Source organism: Thermobia domestica, chromosome 14 (assembly GCF_964235325.1).
Source record: "Thermobia domestica chromosome 14, izTheDome1.hap1.1, whole genome shotgun sequence".
Taxonomy (NCBI): Eukaryota; Metazoa; Arthropoda; class Insecta; order Zygentoma; family Lepismatidae; genus Thermobia; species Thermobia domestica.
In genome coordinates this window covers 85,451,083-85,467,994 of record NC_137467.1, presented here as the reverse complement: position 1 = coordinate 85,467,994, position 16,912 = coordinate 85,451,083, and the positions used below count along the sequence as shown (strand labels likewise).

General features: G+C 37.4%; 1 protein-coding gene across 1 annotated transcript; it reads right to left on the bottom strand.

Annotated features, from left to right (window-relative positions):
- Positions 1 to 15,237: 15,237 nt before the first annotated feature.
- LOC145669898 (uncharacterized) lies at positions 15,238 to 16,785 on the bottom strand. The gene has a single exon (XM_081738246.1). The coding sequence runs from the start codon at positions 16,783 to 16,785 to the stop codon at positions 15,238 to 15,240; it is 1,548 nt and encodes a 515-aa protein (XP_081594372.1).
- Positions 16,786 to 16,912: the final 127 nt, after the last annotated feature.

Here is a 16,912-nt window from a genome sequence, read left to right as displayed (position 1 = left end):
GGGAATCTTCCCTGGAATTTTCCCGAAAAATATCTTCCCGAGAATTTACCTATCACTAACAGAAATCCAAAATTCCATATCTATAATAATCTTTATATTTATGACGTCATCAAAAATATAATTCCTTATAGCTCCGTTAATTTTTTAGATGTTGGCATGTAGTTTTCAGTATTCGACAGCTGATTGTATTGTTTAAGGTTAATGAATGAAATTGAGAAAATAAGTAATATTTTCTTAGAAACTGTAGTGGGGTTCTCACTTAATCCTGAGGGGTACCAGCATATTTTGCTACATAACACCAATTAGACTGTCTATTAAGTGCCATATATCAATTTTATGTGAAATTTCTCATTCTTTTAGCAGAAACCAAAAAGTCCATATCCATAACAATTTCTATATTTATAACGTCATCGAAAATATAATTCCTTATAGCTCGCTTCCTTTGGTAGGTGTTGACATATAGTTTTCAGCACTCGACACAACTGATTGTATTGTTTAAGGCCATTGGATGAAATTGAGGAAGATAGTAATATTTTTGTATAAACTATTGTGCGGTTCTCACTTAACCCTAAGGGATACCATCATATTTTACTACAGAACGTCCAGTAGATTGTCTATTAAGGTATATATAAATTATTTCTGTAAAATTTCACCTCCTTCTAGCAGAAACCCAAAAATCTATCTCCATTACAATCTATATATTTATGAAGTCAACAAAAATATAATTCGTAATAGCTCCATTACGTTTTTAGACGTTGACATGTAGTTTTCAGCTTTCGACACAGAAAGGAATATTGTTTTAGGAGCCTGAGTGAAATTGAGAAAGGAGGTAATATTTTTGTACGATCTATAGTGGGTTTTTCACTTAACACTGGTAGGTACCATCATATTTTGCTACAAAACGTTCATTAAACTCTCCAGTACTGAACATCTATTACTTTTGTGAAATTTCTCCTTCTTCTATGAGAAACCCAAAAATCCATATCCATACAATCTCTATATTTATGACGTTATCAAAAATGTAATTCCTAAGCAGGGGCGTCATTTCAGACTTCGCTTGGGGGGGGGGGGCAAGAGCACTACCGACATAAGACTTTCACGTTTTGTACTAGTATATTAGTAGACAATCGATTAAAGTAAAGAGATTCCTCAAACTCTTGGGGGGGCAATTGCCCCCTCCTGCTCTCCTTAGATGACGCCCCTGTTCCTAAGAGCTCCGTTACTTTTTAGTTTGGTATGTAGTTTTCAGTATACGACACAGCTGATTGTATTATTTAAGGTGCATGGATGAAATTGAAAAAATCTTTAGGATTTACGTCCCACGGTTATGCCGGTTAGGCTAAAGGAGACGGTAATAATGAGTAATGAATGAAATGGTGGAATGAAGAAAGTGGGAGGAAACGGAAGAACCCCAAGAAAACCCACGCACACGGTGTTTGTCCACCATAAAGTTCACTTGGCGGGGGCTGGGATCGAACCCGGGACCCCAAGCACCAGAGGTGAACGCTCTACCACTGAGCCACCGCGGCCCCCCTGGATGAAATTGAGAAAGGAAGTAATATTTTTGTATAAGCTATAGTGGAGTTCTCACTTAACCCTAAGGGGTACCATCATATTTTACTAAAGAACGTCCATTTGACTGTCTATTAAGGAACATATATATTAGTTTTGTGAAATTTCTCCTACTTCAAGCAGAAACCCAAAAGTCCATATCCGTAGTAATTTGTATATTTATGACGTCATCAAAAATATGTCCTTGTAGTTCCTTTACTTTTTTAGTTGTTGACATCCAGTTTTGAGCGTTCGACACAGTTGATTCTATTGTTTAAGGTGCCTAAATGGAATTTCGAAACGGAGTAATATTTTTGTAGAAACTAGGGTCTATAGGGAAGATGGCGTCAGTGGAAGTTGGTCAGTGTACTTCGTCTCGTAATGATTGTGCTAAAGTCAATGGTAAATGCTCTGTGATAATAAACCCACAAGCAAAGAGTGTAGGATCAATAATAATCTCACCATGTGTAACCTGGCTAAAGAAAATAGTTCGAATGGAAAACAACAAGTATTTAGTAAAAGTGCAGCGGAAGAAACAAATGAGCATCGAGAACTACCAAGACAAGTTACAAATAATTGTGAATATTCTCTAGTAGATTCCATGTTGCAAGAAATTGGAAACCCTCGTAATGAAGTCGAAAATCTTCACAGAATCATTGAAGTTCTGCATGAAGACGTGCGCTCTTTTGAGAACAGTGATATTAATAGTAAGCTGACACTTTCCAGTGCGGGGGGCGCGGTGGCTCAGTGGTAGAGCGTTCACCTCTGGTGCTTGGGGTCCCGGGTTCGATCCCAGCCCCCGCCAAGTGAACTTTGTGGTGGACAAACACCGTGCTCGTGGGTTTTCTCGGGGTTCTCCCGTTTCCTCCCACATTCTTCATTCCACCATTTCACTCATCTCTCATCATCACCGTCTCCTTTAGCCTAACCGGCATAACCGTGGGACGTAAAACTCAAAGATTTCATTTCATTTTTTTTTACTTTCCAGTGCTCAAAATGCAATTAAACAACAGTGTGCATGGAGTGAAATTGTCAAGTGCAACAGTGGTCCAGTAAACAATTATACTACAAATCAATCCAGTGATTATTGTGTACCATCACGAACCGCGTTACCAAGAAATCAAAGCAGAGTAAAAAATAGCCGTGCACTACCTTAGTACAAGGCAGATCACATGTTAATAGACAGACTGGTAAAACTAACACTAATGGGAACGAGATGTGCGATGTGAAAGTAACGAGAAATCCTAAGAACAGAAAACATAATCTACCTCCAAAAAAACAGGATATTGAAATCTCGAATAGGTATTTGCCATTAGCAACAAACGAGACGGATAAAGCGGTAGTTGAAAGCGAACGTACGAAATGTGACCATAAACTTGTTCAGCAAAAACCTACAATTAAGATCGAGGCAGACAGCAACATTTTAATAGTGGCAGACAGCCACGGTCGTGGTATTGCGAAAGAATAAAAGAAAGAAAGAAAAACCAAAATGTGTTTGGTATTGTGAAGCCTGGTGCCAGTGTCAGTGAAGTAATAAAACCAGCCCTTGTAAATGCTCTGCTTAATAAAGACACTGATAGTATAATTGGGGAATCAAATGACGTCGCGAGAAACGAGGGGAGGAACTTAACGTTCGCAGTAAGAACCACCTTACCAACTCTCACACATACAAATGTAGTAGTTGCCACGTTGCCGCATCGCCATGATCTCATAGACGCTTCCATAGTAAACAGAGAAGTACGTGAAACTAACATTAAAATTTAGATTATCTGCAAACGATTTAGAAATGTGAAGATTTTCGATATAAGTAGATACCTAAGACAGTATCACACGAGACAGGGTCTGCATCTAAATGGTAGCGGCACAAACTTCCTCGCCGACGACCTGACCGAACCCCTGTCAACACTGGAACCCATGAATGCTGCTCCTATAGCATTACCGTTTAGTAAACATACTTTTGAAAGGAATCAAGTGGGTGAAATCACTCTCAGGAACGATAATTGTAGGTATGTAGCAGCAGCGTAGCGTAAGGGAACGCCGGTATGCCCGGCATCCCCTGTTAATAAGAAAAAAATACGTATTTCATAATATATAAATTGTTTGCTTGTTATTATCACAATTATTCCCACTGCAATCTTCTGGAAGCGCTCTCTCACCGTCTCGCCTTACTGTGACAAGCGGAATCTACGCATGTGCGTCACTCAGATGCACATTTTCTATTTTTCCTCTTGTCGGATGCTATGTTCCTTGGGCTTCCAGGCCTACTGCAAGCAACGGGGTTTTCGTCTGCTTTCTGTCGAATGCGCATGTCCACCTACTTCCTTTCACATCCCTGCAACTCTACATTTTGCTTCAGATATACGCTGGCATATTCAAGTATTTCCAACTCTATCTATTTTGAACTAAGCTATAGTTTCTGTACAGAATTTACGAGCGCTATCAAGGAGATAGAACAAAAAAAGATATGGTTAGTTCAATGTCTTTTTGAAGCATGCCGGTTATGTAAATAATAGTATAAGAATAGTTATGCTTTAATCGTAATTAAATGCATCGTAATTGTAATCGTAATTAAATACAAACTATTAATTTTCATCATAAATATACAGTATGTCCACTGGCGTTACCAGAAACTCTTTGAGGCAGCTCACACACACAAGCATAAACATAAAGCATTCTGTAGAATCAATGTCACCGATCTGATAGGTCAAGAGAGCCAGCACTCCCCGCCTCTCCCAAAGATTGCTTGGGCCCTTCAGTCACTGGCACATATCCCGGGGAAATAAGGGGGGCATGTCCCTTCCAATCTTGGAACAGGGGGATCACAAATAATCCGACTTCAAATTGTGACATTTGTATCCGACTGCCACAAAGGAAAGTGAGATGAAATTGATGTACCTTGACTTGTTTGATTTTTTAAAAATCATATTCTTTAATATTTCATTGTCATTAATTATTGTTAGTCTTTTTGTAACTATTTGTCTAATTCCTGTATTGTGATCATCATAATTTTGCTCAAATAAGGGTATTGTTGCGCCGTACATAGTTTATTTTCTTCCATACTTTTGGGGAAGTCGTAGATGCATAAGCAGAAACTATCAATTATACATATGCATGTATTCAGATTACAGAATGTGTTCACTGCACTGATTTGTAATACTGATATGTACTACAATTTCATCTACATCGCCTGTTATATAATATACAACAGGTTCACCTCAGAAATCATATTCATCTACCGTAATTTGAGTCTCATCTCTCCTCCCCCCAGAATAAGCCTCAGATATGCCCTCCTCCCTCAAATTTACCCTTCTCCCAATGTCGAAGACAACTCTGCTCCCCTGACCCTCCACAGCATTGCTTTTCAACTTCATAAATAGTTTGAACATCGCTTTTAAAAATATATATGGGAACGGTCTTACCCGTCCCCGAACGTTGAAGACATATTTGCTCCCCTGCCTTCAGTAGGGCCTATCTGGATACCTGACAACGAAATACATAGGCAGAAACAGGCCCCCAGAGTTGTTTTAAGTACGTTATATTTGCATCTTCAAATGATATACGTATACACTCAGGCCCATATTCACGAATGGGGACCTGAGTTCCGGACCCAAGATGACAAATTTTAGGGGCGACTTTTTCAAGAACGAGATTGAAGTATGGTATGGGGAGAAAGAAGCTGCCCAAGGGAACTATGCTGGAAACAGTATTTATACAACAGTGGGGTCGAGTTTTCTCGTCACAGCGGTAGTGGCAAGAAGAAGCTGAGACAATTGCTTATTGGCTTCTAACGTAATCCACGCATTTGCTTTTGTATGTCCCACTAGGTCACCAATTAAGCGGGCCTCCCTTCTAAATTTTTTATAACCCTATATTTCCCCTCGAACAGCTATGTATTACTGATTGCAATAGTATTGTATCGCGGAAGTGACTAACTTTGGCATCCCCACTTCGGAATACCACGCTACGTTAATGGTATGTAGTAAGTAACAGTAACAGTAATGACAGTGATAATCAAACAATACTTCGAAGTGAACGTAGTGTTTTACCTGCTAAAAACGCAGTACGCAAAGAGTACAAGGATGAAATAATAGTTCCAATAGACAAGGAAAACCCCAAGATCACCGGCTTAGAAACAAGTGACCACACTCAAAAGGGTGTCATTGTTTATGGTAAGGTCTCGGGGTTGAAACGAGTGCTGTGGAAAATCAAAAAACGACAAACGTTGAGAATGAAATTAAAAAAAATGTTTAAGTGATAATGATGAATTAAATTTAAAAACTAGAAAATAGTCTAGGTGTAAGAAGCCAAATATCTTTAACGACGATTTTTTTATGGTAAATAAAAAACCGGGTGAGTTAGTGATATTCCACCAGAATGTTCAAGGGCTCACAATTGATAAAAGAAATATGTGAGAAGTGTTAATAAGTGATACAGATGATAATGTAAATTAAATATGTTTAACTGAGCACTTGTTGAACACAGATGAGCTGGGTTCCCGGTTTTAACCTAATTGCTAGTTATACTAGATCTGTTAACAATAGAGGGGGTCATGTATTTATGTCGAAACAGATTTAGAGAGTAAGGCCGTAACTAATTTTAACAATCTAAATATCGAAAAGCATTTTGGATCATATGTAGTAGAAGTACCAGGTATGAAGCTAATTATTTTGTGTGTATATAGGACCCCAGACAGTGAGATTAATATTTTCGTGCAAAATGTAGAAATTATCCTTGACTTTTATATAAAAACGGGTAAGCAGGTTGTAATAGTAGGTGACATAAATGCCGCCTTTTTAGAACCCAAAATAAATAACCAACTTGAGATTTTGATGCAAGCATATAATTTAACTGCAGCAGTCAGAGAGCCAAGTAAGTTCTCAACGAATAAAAACAGTGCATTAGATCAAATTTTGCTTAATATCGATCGTCTTACTTGTAATGTTCAAGTACTAAACAGTGGATTCTCAGATCACGAGGCACAGATTTTTAGAGTAATGTTAAAAGGTAACGAGATTACAAACGGTAATGTACATAATCCAGGTACTAGATTAGTAGCGAATAGGTATTTTAATGATTCTGGCATAGAACACCCAAATTTTCGTTTGCTCAACGAAGCTTGGGAGCAGATATATACGGCTAACAACCTGAACAATGCATGGGATGGGTTTCACAATGTATTTGTCTATTATTTCAACGAAGCATTTCCAAAAAAAAAAAAGAAAAGAAAAAAAGAAAAAGAAAAAAAAGAAAAAGAAAAGAAAAAAGTACACCGTTCCTACTTCTACGTGTAATAAGAAAACATGGGTAACAACCGGTATTAAAACATCAAGACACTAAGGTCTCTAAATGTGGCGTATAAAAACGGGAAGTTATCTCAAGAAATGCAAGAATATTATCAACACTACAAAAGCATTTATAGAAAGCTATTAAATTTGCCAAGAAATCTCATTACTCAAATTTTATAGACAATAGGGAAAACAAACCCTCAGCTAAGTGGAAAGTAATAAACTTAGAGTTAAAACATAACACCAAAACGAAAAATGAAATTACTGAAGTAAATGTTAACGGGGAAAAATCCCAAACCCAGACCATATTTTAAACGCCTTCAATAACTATTACACAGGTTCACATAACAAGCATTTTCCTAATGATATATCACATTCAAACATTTGCAAATTTAATACAACTATCACTACCATGTTTTTACAGCCCACTTCGGCAAGTGAAGAATATAATATAATAATGGCTATGAAATCAATATGATCTTCCGGTCTGGATGAAATACCAATGGCCATTATCAAAAAATGCAGCATTCATATCTCGGAACTTTTGTCCTACCTCATTAATATGTCCTTTCAGATATGCACATTTCCTGAGAAGTTAAAATACTCCAAAGTCAAACTGTTATATAAAAAAAGGGGCCAAAACAAAAAATCGAAAATTACAGAGCTATTTCCTTGTTGTCCTCCTTTTCAAAAATCATAGAGATAGCTATTCTCAATCAAATTGTACCATTCTTATCTAAGCACAACGTAATTTCGCCGACACAGTTTGGTTTTCAAAGACAAAAATCAACTGAAATTGCTTTATATAATTACGTGAATGAGGTTACAGAAGCTCTGGACAAAAGCAAAAAATGCGTGGGAATGTTTCTAGATTTATCTAAAGCGTATGGCTCTGTCCCTCATAACATTCTTATCCATAAACTTAACAGTTTCGGTTTAAGAGAAGTTGTTAACTCGTGGATTAAATCTTATTTGCAGAATCGTGCTCAAGCTGTTGAACTATCATTTATGTCCAATACAGCTGAATCAGCAACTCTTAAATCTAAATTTAAAACCATTTCTACCGGTGTTCCTCAGGGATCGATATTAGGACCCATATTATTTCTACTATATGTAAATGATTTGCCAAATGACGTAATATTAGCTAATACAACTATGTACGCTGATGACACGAGTCTAACTATAACAGGTACAAGTCATGATATTATCTGTGATAAAATTGCCAAGACAACCCGTAGTGTAGAAAACTGGTTTGCCCAAAACAAACTAAAATTAAACACAGACAAATCTATAGCACTAAATTTTCATCACATTCAAAATAAGCATTGTCTATAAACTGATATAATGTTAAATAATCAAAAAATAATGTGTTCAAACTCAAATAAATTTCTGGGTCTTTGGCTAAACCACAATCTTTCCTGGGAAGCACACATACTTTCAGTAGCACAAAAGCTCACTAAATGCTCTATGCATTAAAAATTAATCAAACATGTATTAACACGAGATACGATTCGTAACTTGTATTTCGGACTCTTTCAGTCTTTACTTTCATATGGTATAATCTTCTGGGGAAACTTCCAAAAAAGTAATATGTTGTTCGTTATTCAAATAATGGTTATAAGAACTATGGCTGGGGCCAAACTAAAAGACTCATATAGACCAATATTTAAGAAACTTGCAATATTGCATTCACCCTCGCTATACGTATTTCGTATGTTACTGTTTGTTAAAAACAACATTGAGGTATTTAACGCACCAGCAACCCATAAATACGATACCAGGCGTAAGGATAAAATCCCTAGCAAACAGAACTGCACTAAATTGTACGAAAGAAATCCAATGTATATGGGTACCATACTATATAAGAAGCTGCCTCTATATCTTCGAAAGACAGAACAAAGAGGAGAATTTAAGCGATTATTGAAAACCTACCTATTACAGCACTGCTTTTATTCCGTTAATGATTTCCTAGGTGTGTAAATGAATTTGATTATTGGTAGTATTTAAAATGTATATTTTTTGTTTCATTTATATAGCAGACGTAGCGTAGTATTTTAATTAATTCGTATGTATATGCTAGAACTATGTATATTTATGTATTTTTGTACCCTGACGAGTCTTATTCATACGCACGAATTCGTGCAATATGTATGGTCATAAAGACGAAATAAAATGAATATGAATGTAAATATAGTGTGGTTCTGACTTAAACCAGAGGGGTACTATAATATTTTACTACAGAACGGGCATTAGAGTGTCTATTAGGGTATATATGTATATTAGTTTTGTGAGATTCTCCGCCTTCTAAAAGAAACCCAAAAGTCCGTGTCCATAATAATCTCTATATTTGTGACGTTATCAAAAATATAACTCCTTATAGCTCGGTTGTGTTTTTAAATATTCACATGAAGATTTCAGCATTCGACACAGATGATTGTGTTGTCTAAGCTCCCTGAATCAAATTGAGAAAGTAGGTAACATTTTTGTAGAAACTATAGCGGAGTTCTTACTTAACCCTGAGGGATACAATCATATTTTACTACAGAACGTCCATTAAGGTACATATTTTAATTTTTGTGAAATTTCTCCTCCTTCTAGTAGAAACCCAAAAGTCAATATCCATTACAATATCTATATTTATGATGTCATCGAAAATATAATTCCTTATAGCTCGGTTACGTATCTAGATGTTGACATGCAGTTTCAGTGTTCGACACACATAAGTGTATTGTTTAAGGTGCCTGAATGTAATTGGGAAAGGAAGTAATAGTTTTGTAGAAACTATAGTGGGGTTCTCACGTAACCCAAAAGGGTACCATCATATTTTACTAGAGAAAGTCCAGTAGACTGTCTGTTAAGGTACATATGTGTAGTTTTGTGTAATTTTTCCTCCTACCAGAAACACGAAAGTCCGTATTCATAACAATCTCAATATTTATGATGTCATCAAAAATATAATTCGTAATAGATTGGTTACTTTTTTAGATGTTGACATCCAGATTTAAGCGTTCGACACAGCTAAGTGTATTGTTTAAGGTACCTGAATGAAATTGAAAAAGGAAGTAATATTTTTTTAGAAACTATAGTGGGGTTCTCCCGTAACCAGAAGGGTTCCATCATATTTTACTACGGAATGTCCATCAGTCTCTCTATTAGGGTACATATATATCAGTTTTGTGAAATTTCTCCTCCTTCTAGCAGAAACGGAAAAGTCCAAATCCATGAGAATCTCTATATTTAAGACTGCTATACTGCTGAAACTTATACACGCTATACTGCTATTACTTTTACTATTAAAACAACTACTTCCAAACTAAGGCACTCTTTATTTACGGACACGGGTACATGCACACAAACTTCAAAAGTACTTTACTAAATTTTATCCCCATGCTACTAAATAATATTCTTCACGGTACTTCTAACAAGCCCACTTGCATACTCCAACTTCATTCTTGCTCCCACGAACTCTTTGACTCATGCCAAAGCCGGCCATCCTCATACTCATCACAGACTATTGACAGTAGTGTCACACTCTTCACAGACTACTTGCTATACCACATTCTCCACAGATTACTCACTATTTAACTCTTCCACATTCTTCACAGATTATTTCCTATTACACTCTTCCACATTCTTCACAGACTATTCACTATTACACTCTCACATTCTTCACAGATTATTCACTATTACACTCTTCCCCCGTTGTTTTTTTTTTTTTTTACAATGACAATCTATTAGGTGGTCTCCTGATCCTTCCGGATCTTCTTGGTAGCTGCCAATCTTGCTGCTCTGCTGATGTTCTGCCATCTTCTGGGTGTTGTCTTGGTAGGTGTTGATCTTGCTCTCTGACTGATGTTCTGTCACTTTCTGAGTTTATGTTTGGACTTCTAGGTAGTTGTACGTGTTGTATATCTTCCACTGCTGCGTTTGTGAGCGGGTTTTTCCAGCAAAGAAACCATATATCCTCCTGACATTTTCTTGGCATGTTATCTTCTTGGTCTCCCTTTGCTTGCGGAAAAATTATTTGATGTCGATGGCACTTCCGTATTTTTCCTTGTATTCTTACCAAAAACACGACTGGGCTCATCTGCCTGACCAGTTCACCTTTGATAAACTTAGGAAAACGATCGCGATAGTTCTTCACCCAGACCACTTCATTCTTTGCTTATTGCTCCACTTCTTTCCTGTCTTCCTTGCCGCGTTCAAACACTCCCTTCTGTACAACATTAAACATTGTGCGTGGTTAAAAATTTAACATCAATTCCGCTGGTGGTTTCCCTGTTGCCTTACTCGGTGTGAAACGAAGCATGTATAATATTTCTTTCAGCTTATGCTCTCCTAATCTACGGTTCCATGTATATTTATTGTCTAAAAACTGTTTTCTTAAAAGCTGCTTTACTGTCTGCACGGCTTTTTCAGCGATTCCATTGCTTTCTGGTTTGTATGGTGGGGTTAGCACTGCCTTGATATCTCTTTCCTTTAGGTATGTCGTGAACTCAAATGATGTGAAAGGAGGTCCGTTATCTGTTACTAAAGTCTTTGGATACCCGAAAATTTGAAAAAACTCGTCTAACTTTTGTTTAGTTTCAGATGCTGTCGTTGAATTTACATTCCACACTTGGATCCATTTTGAATAACTGTCCACTAACAGCAAAAATTTAGATCCCACACAATCAAAGTGATCTACATGCACTCTTCCCATCGGTTGTGCTTCTGCTTTCCAACTACTATATTGCTTTTTCGAGTTATTCCTATGCATGCTATTACACGTTTCACAAAATTCGCTCATTTTTTTGATATCACGGTCTAAACCTGGCCACCAAACTGCTTCCTTAGCTACAGCCAGCATTCTCCAAGCACCTAGGTGATTCCTGTGTAGCTGTTCCAGATATTTCTTCCTTAGCTTATGTGGGAGTACAATTTTGCCTTCCATAATCACACATTTGTTCACAACTGAAAGTCTTTGCTTGTTGTTAAAGAATGTTCTTAATTCTGTAGTATTATGTTCTTCCTTCAACTTCCTGGGCCAGCCTTTTATTATCCATTCTCTCACCTGACATAATAGTCGGTCTTCTTCCGATGCCTCCATGACTTCTTGGAACGTTAATGGTGCCAACATTATTTGACTTATGAACTCTTTTTCGTCTATTTTTACATCCACTGGTGCCTCATTAATCGGTAGTCTGGATAGGAAATCTGCTACTTCCACTTGCTTACTATAAAGGATTTTGAAGTCGTACGAAGACAAGAACAGCATCCATCGTTGGAGTCTTGGTGAAGCTGCGTCTGGAATAGCCTTTTCTCCGAATATGATCTTGACTGGCATAGAATCTGTAATAATTGTAAAACGTCTACCGAACAAATATTTATGAAATTTCTTTACTCCGTGTATTATCGCTAATGCTTCTCTTTCGAACTGGGCATAGTTACGTTCTGCATTGCTCAATGTTGCTGACGTACACGCTACCGTCTTCAACTTGTTATTCACTTTGTTACACAGCATAGCGCCGATTCCGTCCTGTGATGCATCCGTAACGAGTACTACCTCTTCCTTCTCATCAAATGGGTGTAGTATTTCCGCCTTCTTCAGCAGTTCTTTTGCTTGTATAAATTCTTGTGCATGTCGTTCATCCCAACACCATATGGCTCCTTTTCTTAGTAATGTATACAACGACGGAATTTTTGACGCTAAGCCAGGTAGTTGTCTATGGTAAAATGAAAGCATGCCTAGGAAGGCCTTCAGTTGCGTTACATTCGTCGGTTCGGGACATTTCATGATCGCTTCCACCTTATCTTCCATTGGTTTAATTCCTTCTGGACTAATATGATGTCCCAAATACTCTATTTCCTGTTTGAAGAAAACACACTTGTCTCCCCGCAGTCTGATATTCAGATCCTTGAATTTTTGTAGGAGTATCCGTGTCTTTTCGTAACAATCATACGTATCTTTTCCCCATATTATCACATCATCCAAGAAACAAGCAGCCCACGGCAAATCTTGCAACACTGACTCCATAAACTTTTGAAAAATTTGTGCTGCACAGCTCAACCCAAATGCTAGTCTTTTGTGTTGGTATAAGCCCCAAGGTGTGTTCAGCGTCATGTATTTTAATGAATTTTCATGGATCAACAATTGTTGGTACGCCTGCTTTAAATCACACAATACGAAACAATTGGCACCCTTCAACTTGTTCATTAAGTCTTCAATGCGTGGTAGTGGGTACGATACTTTTTCCAGAACTTTGTTTACCGTCACGCGAAAGTCCCAGCATAACCTGATGCTTCCATTTTTTTTCTCGCTAATACCAGTGGCGTTGCCCAATCAGAATAATCCACTTGCGTCAAAATTCCTTGTTGCACTAACTTGTCTAACTCATCTTTCACTTGTGGTTTCAAACTTACCGGTATTTCGTATGCCTTCTTGAAAATTGGTACCGCTTCTTCTTTCACTGGTAATACCACTTTGTACCCTTTAACTGGTGTGTTTAAGTCTCCCTCAAACGCTTCTTTGAACTCATCTTTGATTTTACTTGCTAAGTTATCAGCTACAGTTGCGTCATCTGTTCCTATCGAAGCAATATTACTACTAAACTGTTCTTTCCAACAAGGCCAAAGTATATTGATCCATGAACGTCCCACAATTGGTTGGTTTAGTTTAGCATCCAGTACATATAATGGTGACTGCCACTTACTACTTTTCCACTGCACTTCCACCATTATTTTACCTTTAGTGTCTAACGGTCTACCATCGGCATTGCATAATTTAATGGTATCCGATACCACTTGTTTGTTGGGGAAATGTTCGTTGCATGCATCTCTACTGATTACTGACACTGCGGTACCGGTATCTAGTTCAAAAAACACTGTCTTACCGTCACATTTTAGCGGTATGTTACATAAGTCCTTGCGTTTACCGTCTGGTACGTCCATTGCCAATAATTCAACGATCTTATCTAAGTTTTCTTCCTGCATTACTGACGTTTCTGGGGTGGTCACTTTAATTTCTTTCACTTTTTCTGTTACGTCCTCTGCGTCAATAGTCCCTTGTACTTCATGTCTTTTAAAACACATTTTCTGAAAATGGCCTTGCACACCACAAAAATTACACTTCACATATTTCGCAGGACAGGAGTATTTGTTATGTTGTTTCCCGCACTTACCACACAAAAATTTACCCTTGTGCCGTTCTACTTTATTACTATTTCCACTGTTACTGCTTTACCTTACCTGTGTTTGATTTTGCTTATTTGGCTTACCTTGACAATGACTCAACACATTCACCTGACCAACCTCTTCGAATTCTTTCTTTCTCATGATTGCCATGTCGTTACCAATAGTTTCCGCTTGCACTGCCATTTGAACAGCTACTGTGAAGGTCATATTGTCTTCTGCTAACAATCTCTTACGCACATTATCGTCGTTGATGCTATATATAAACTGATCCCGTAATGCTTCTTCTAAAAATGTGCCGAATTTACACAATGCTGCTTGCTGTCTCAACGTGGCTACAAATTCGGTAACGGACTGACCTTGTGACTGTTGAATAAATCTGAATTTGTACCGTTCTGAAATTGTGTTGAGTTTTGGTCGGAAGTGTAACACTAACTTGTCTTTGATTTTTGCGTAGGTCAGATCTTGAATCTTTTCCGGTTCACAAATGTCTCTCAATAGCTTATGTTCTTAAATGTGCGCCATTTACTTTACTGGTAACGGACTGTCTTCTAAAAATGGAAACTTCCAATATTTGCGTTAGTTTTTATTGTACCTTACTAATCGCTGGTTTTCAACTAACACTTAAAATAAACCACAAAGTACATATAATAACTTCACTGTGTTCATTGCACTTAAATAACAAACTTAACTTTAAAATTCTGGAAGAAATGTTCGTGCCTCGTGCCTTATGCACCGTCTCTCTTCAACACTTTCCATCTTGAATAACAAATGAAATCTAAATTTCGTAGAAACATTGTTTCCAGTTCTTAAAAATTATTAAAACATAATATAAGACTTAACATGCCGCCCGCCAAAAAAGGGCTAGTGACCTTTTTTTTTTAAAGAAAAGAAAACAAACTTTACATAACAACAAATAAAATAGACTAAAACAGGAAATAAATATACTTTAACATGAATGACATTACGATTCATCATTATTTGGTCAAACACAAAGTCCTCTAATTGAGCGTTTATATAAACCATTGGAAGTTTTAACAGTAGCCACTCGAACCAAACCGTCAGGTCCAGAATGCACTTCAGTGATGACTCCCAATTTCCACGATAGAGGAGGTTGCTTATCTTCTTTGAGAACCACCAATTGACCTGGCTGTATGTTGGCACAGCTTCTCTTCCACTTATTTCTTCCTTGTAGTTGTGACAAATATTCTATATACCATCTTCTCCAAAACTATTGAAATTGTTGTTGGATCCTTTGCCATCTTTGAATTGAACTAATCCTCTCCTGATGTAAGTCACGTTCTGGTAGCGCTGTCAATGGTTGACCAATAAGAAAATGACCAGGAGTTAGTGCTACTGGATCATTAGGATCATTGGATAATGCTACAAGAGGTCTCGAATTTAAGCAAGCTTCTATTTGTGTGATTAATGTTGTTAATTCTTCAAACGTGAGATATGACATTCCCATGACTCTTCTTAAGTGGTATTTAAAGGACTTAACTGCAGCCTCCCAAAGACCACCAAAGTTGGGCGAATATGGCGGAATAAAATGCCATTGGATTCCTTCAGAAGTTGCAAAATTCTTAATCCTTTCTTGATGGTCAGCTGTATGCAATAACTTTGCGACTTCTTGAAGTTCCTTGTTGGCACCAATGAACGTAGTTCCATTGTCGCTATAGATATGCTTGCATCTACCTCGACGAGATATGAATCTTCTCAAAGCAGCTAAAAATGCCTGACTAGTAAGATCACTCACAACTTCGAGATGGATAGCCTTTGTTGCTAAACACACAAACACTGCAATGTAGCACTTCACCTTTGTTTTTGATCTTCTGGTACCAGTTTTAATGTAAATAGGACCGGCAAAGTCAATTCCAGAATTTGTGAAAGGTCTTGTTAGTTCTACTCTATGTTTTGGTAGTTGTCCCATTAATTGTTCTGGTCCAGACGCCTTTAATCTTTGACATGTAATACACCTTCTAATAACTTTCTTGATGGCATTTTTACCATTAGGTATCCAATACCTTTGCCTTAGTGATGCTAACATTAACTGACATCCAGAATGTAGCAATCGCCTGTGTTCATGTTCTATAATTAGACTTGTTAGGTGATGATCTGGTGGTAGAATAATTTGATGTTTAGCGTCAAATTCAAGTTCAGACATTTTTAATCTTCCACCAACTCTTAGTAATTGTTGATCACATATGAAAGGATTGAGAGACAAGAGTTTGCTCTTATTGCTAACTCTTCCACTTTCTTTAAGATCAGCTATTTCCTTAGCATAAACTGAACTTTGAACTTCTCGTATTAGTCTGATTAAAACTTCTTCAATTTCTTCCAAAATAAGAGCGTCTACATTTCTTCTCGATGCTTCTACTTTAGCATTCTTGTAAAACCGCATGCAATAAGCCAAGACTCTCTGAAGTTTGTTCAAAGTAGAGAATCTTTCGATCATACTATTGTCTTGAGTTGTCACTAAGTAACTTGATTTTAATTTCTTCTGTTCAGGAATCTCTCTGAGTGGGGCAGGATCCGTCTTAGGCCAATCAATTGAAGAACACTGTAACCACTGAGGACCGTTCCACCACAAATTATTATGTATTAACTTGTCAGGACTTGTTCCCCTTGATATAATATCTGCAGGAATGTCACTTGAAGCGACGTGTCTCCATTCTCCTTCCACTTCTTGTACCTCAGCAACTCGATTGCCAACAAATGTTTTCCATCTATTTGGACTTGCTCTTAACCATGCTAAGACCACCATAGAATCTGTCCACATATACCTGGGATATTCGTTGTTTTAATGCCTTAGTTACTTTCTTGACAAGTTTTGCTGATAACACTGCTGCACATAACTCTAAGCGAGGCAGGGAAATCTTCTTTATGGGCGCCACTTTGGACTTAGC

What these genes read in the sequence shown, in the direction of transcription:
- LOC145669898 (XM_081738246.1), bottom strand. Translation starts at nt 16,785, where the DNA reads ATGTGGACAGATTCTATGGTGGTCTTAGCATGGTTAAGAGCAAGTCCA.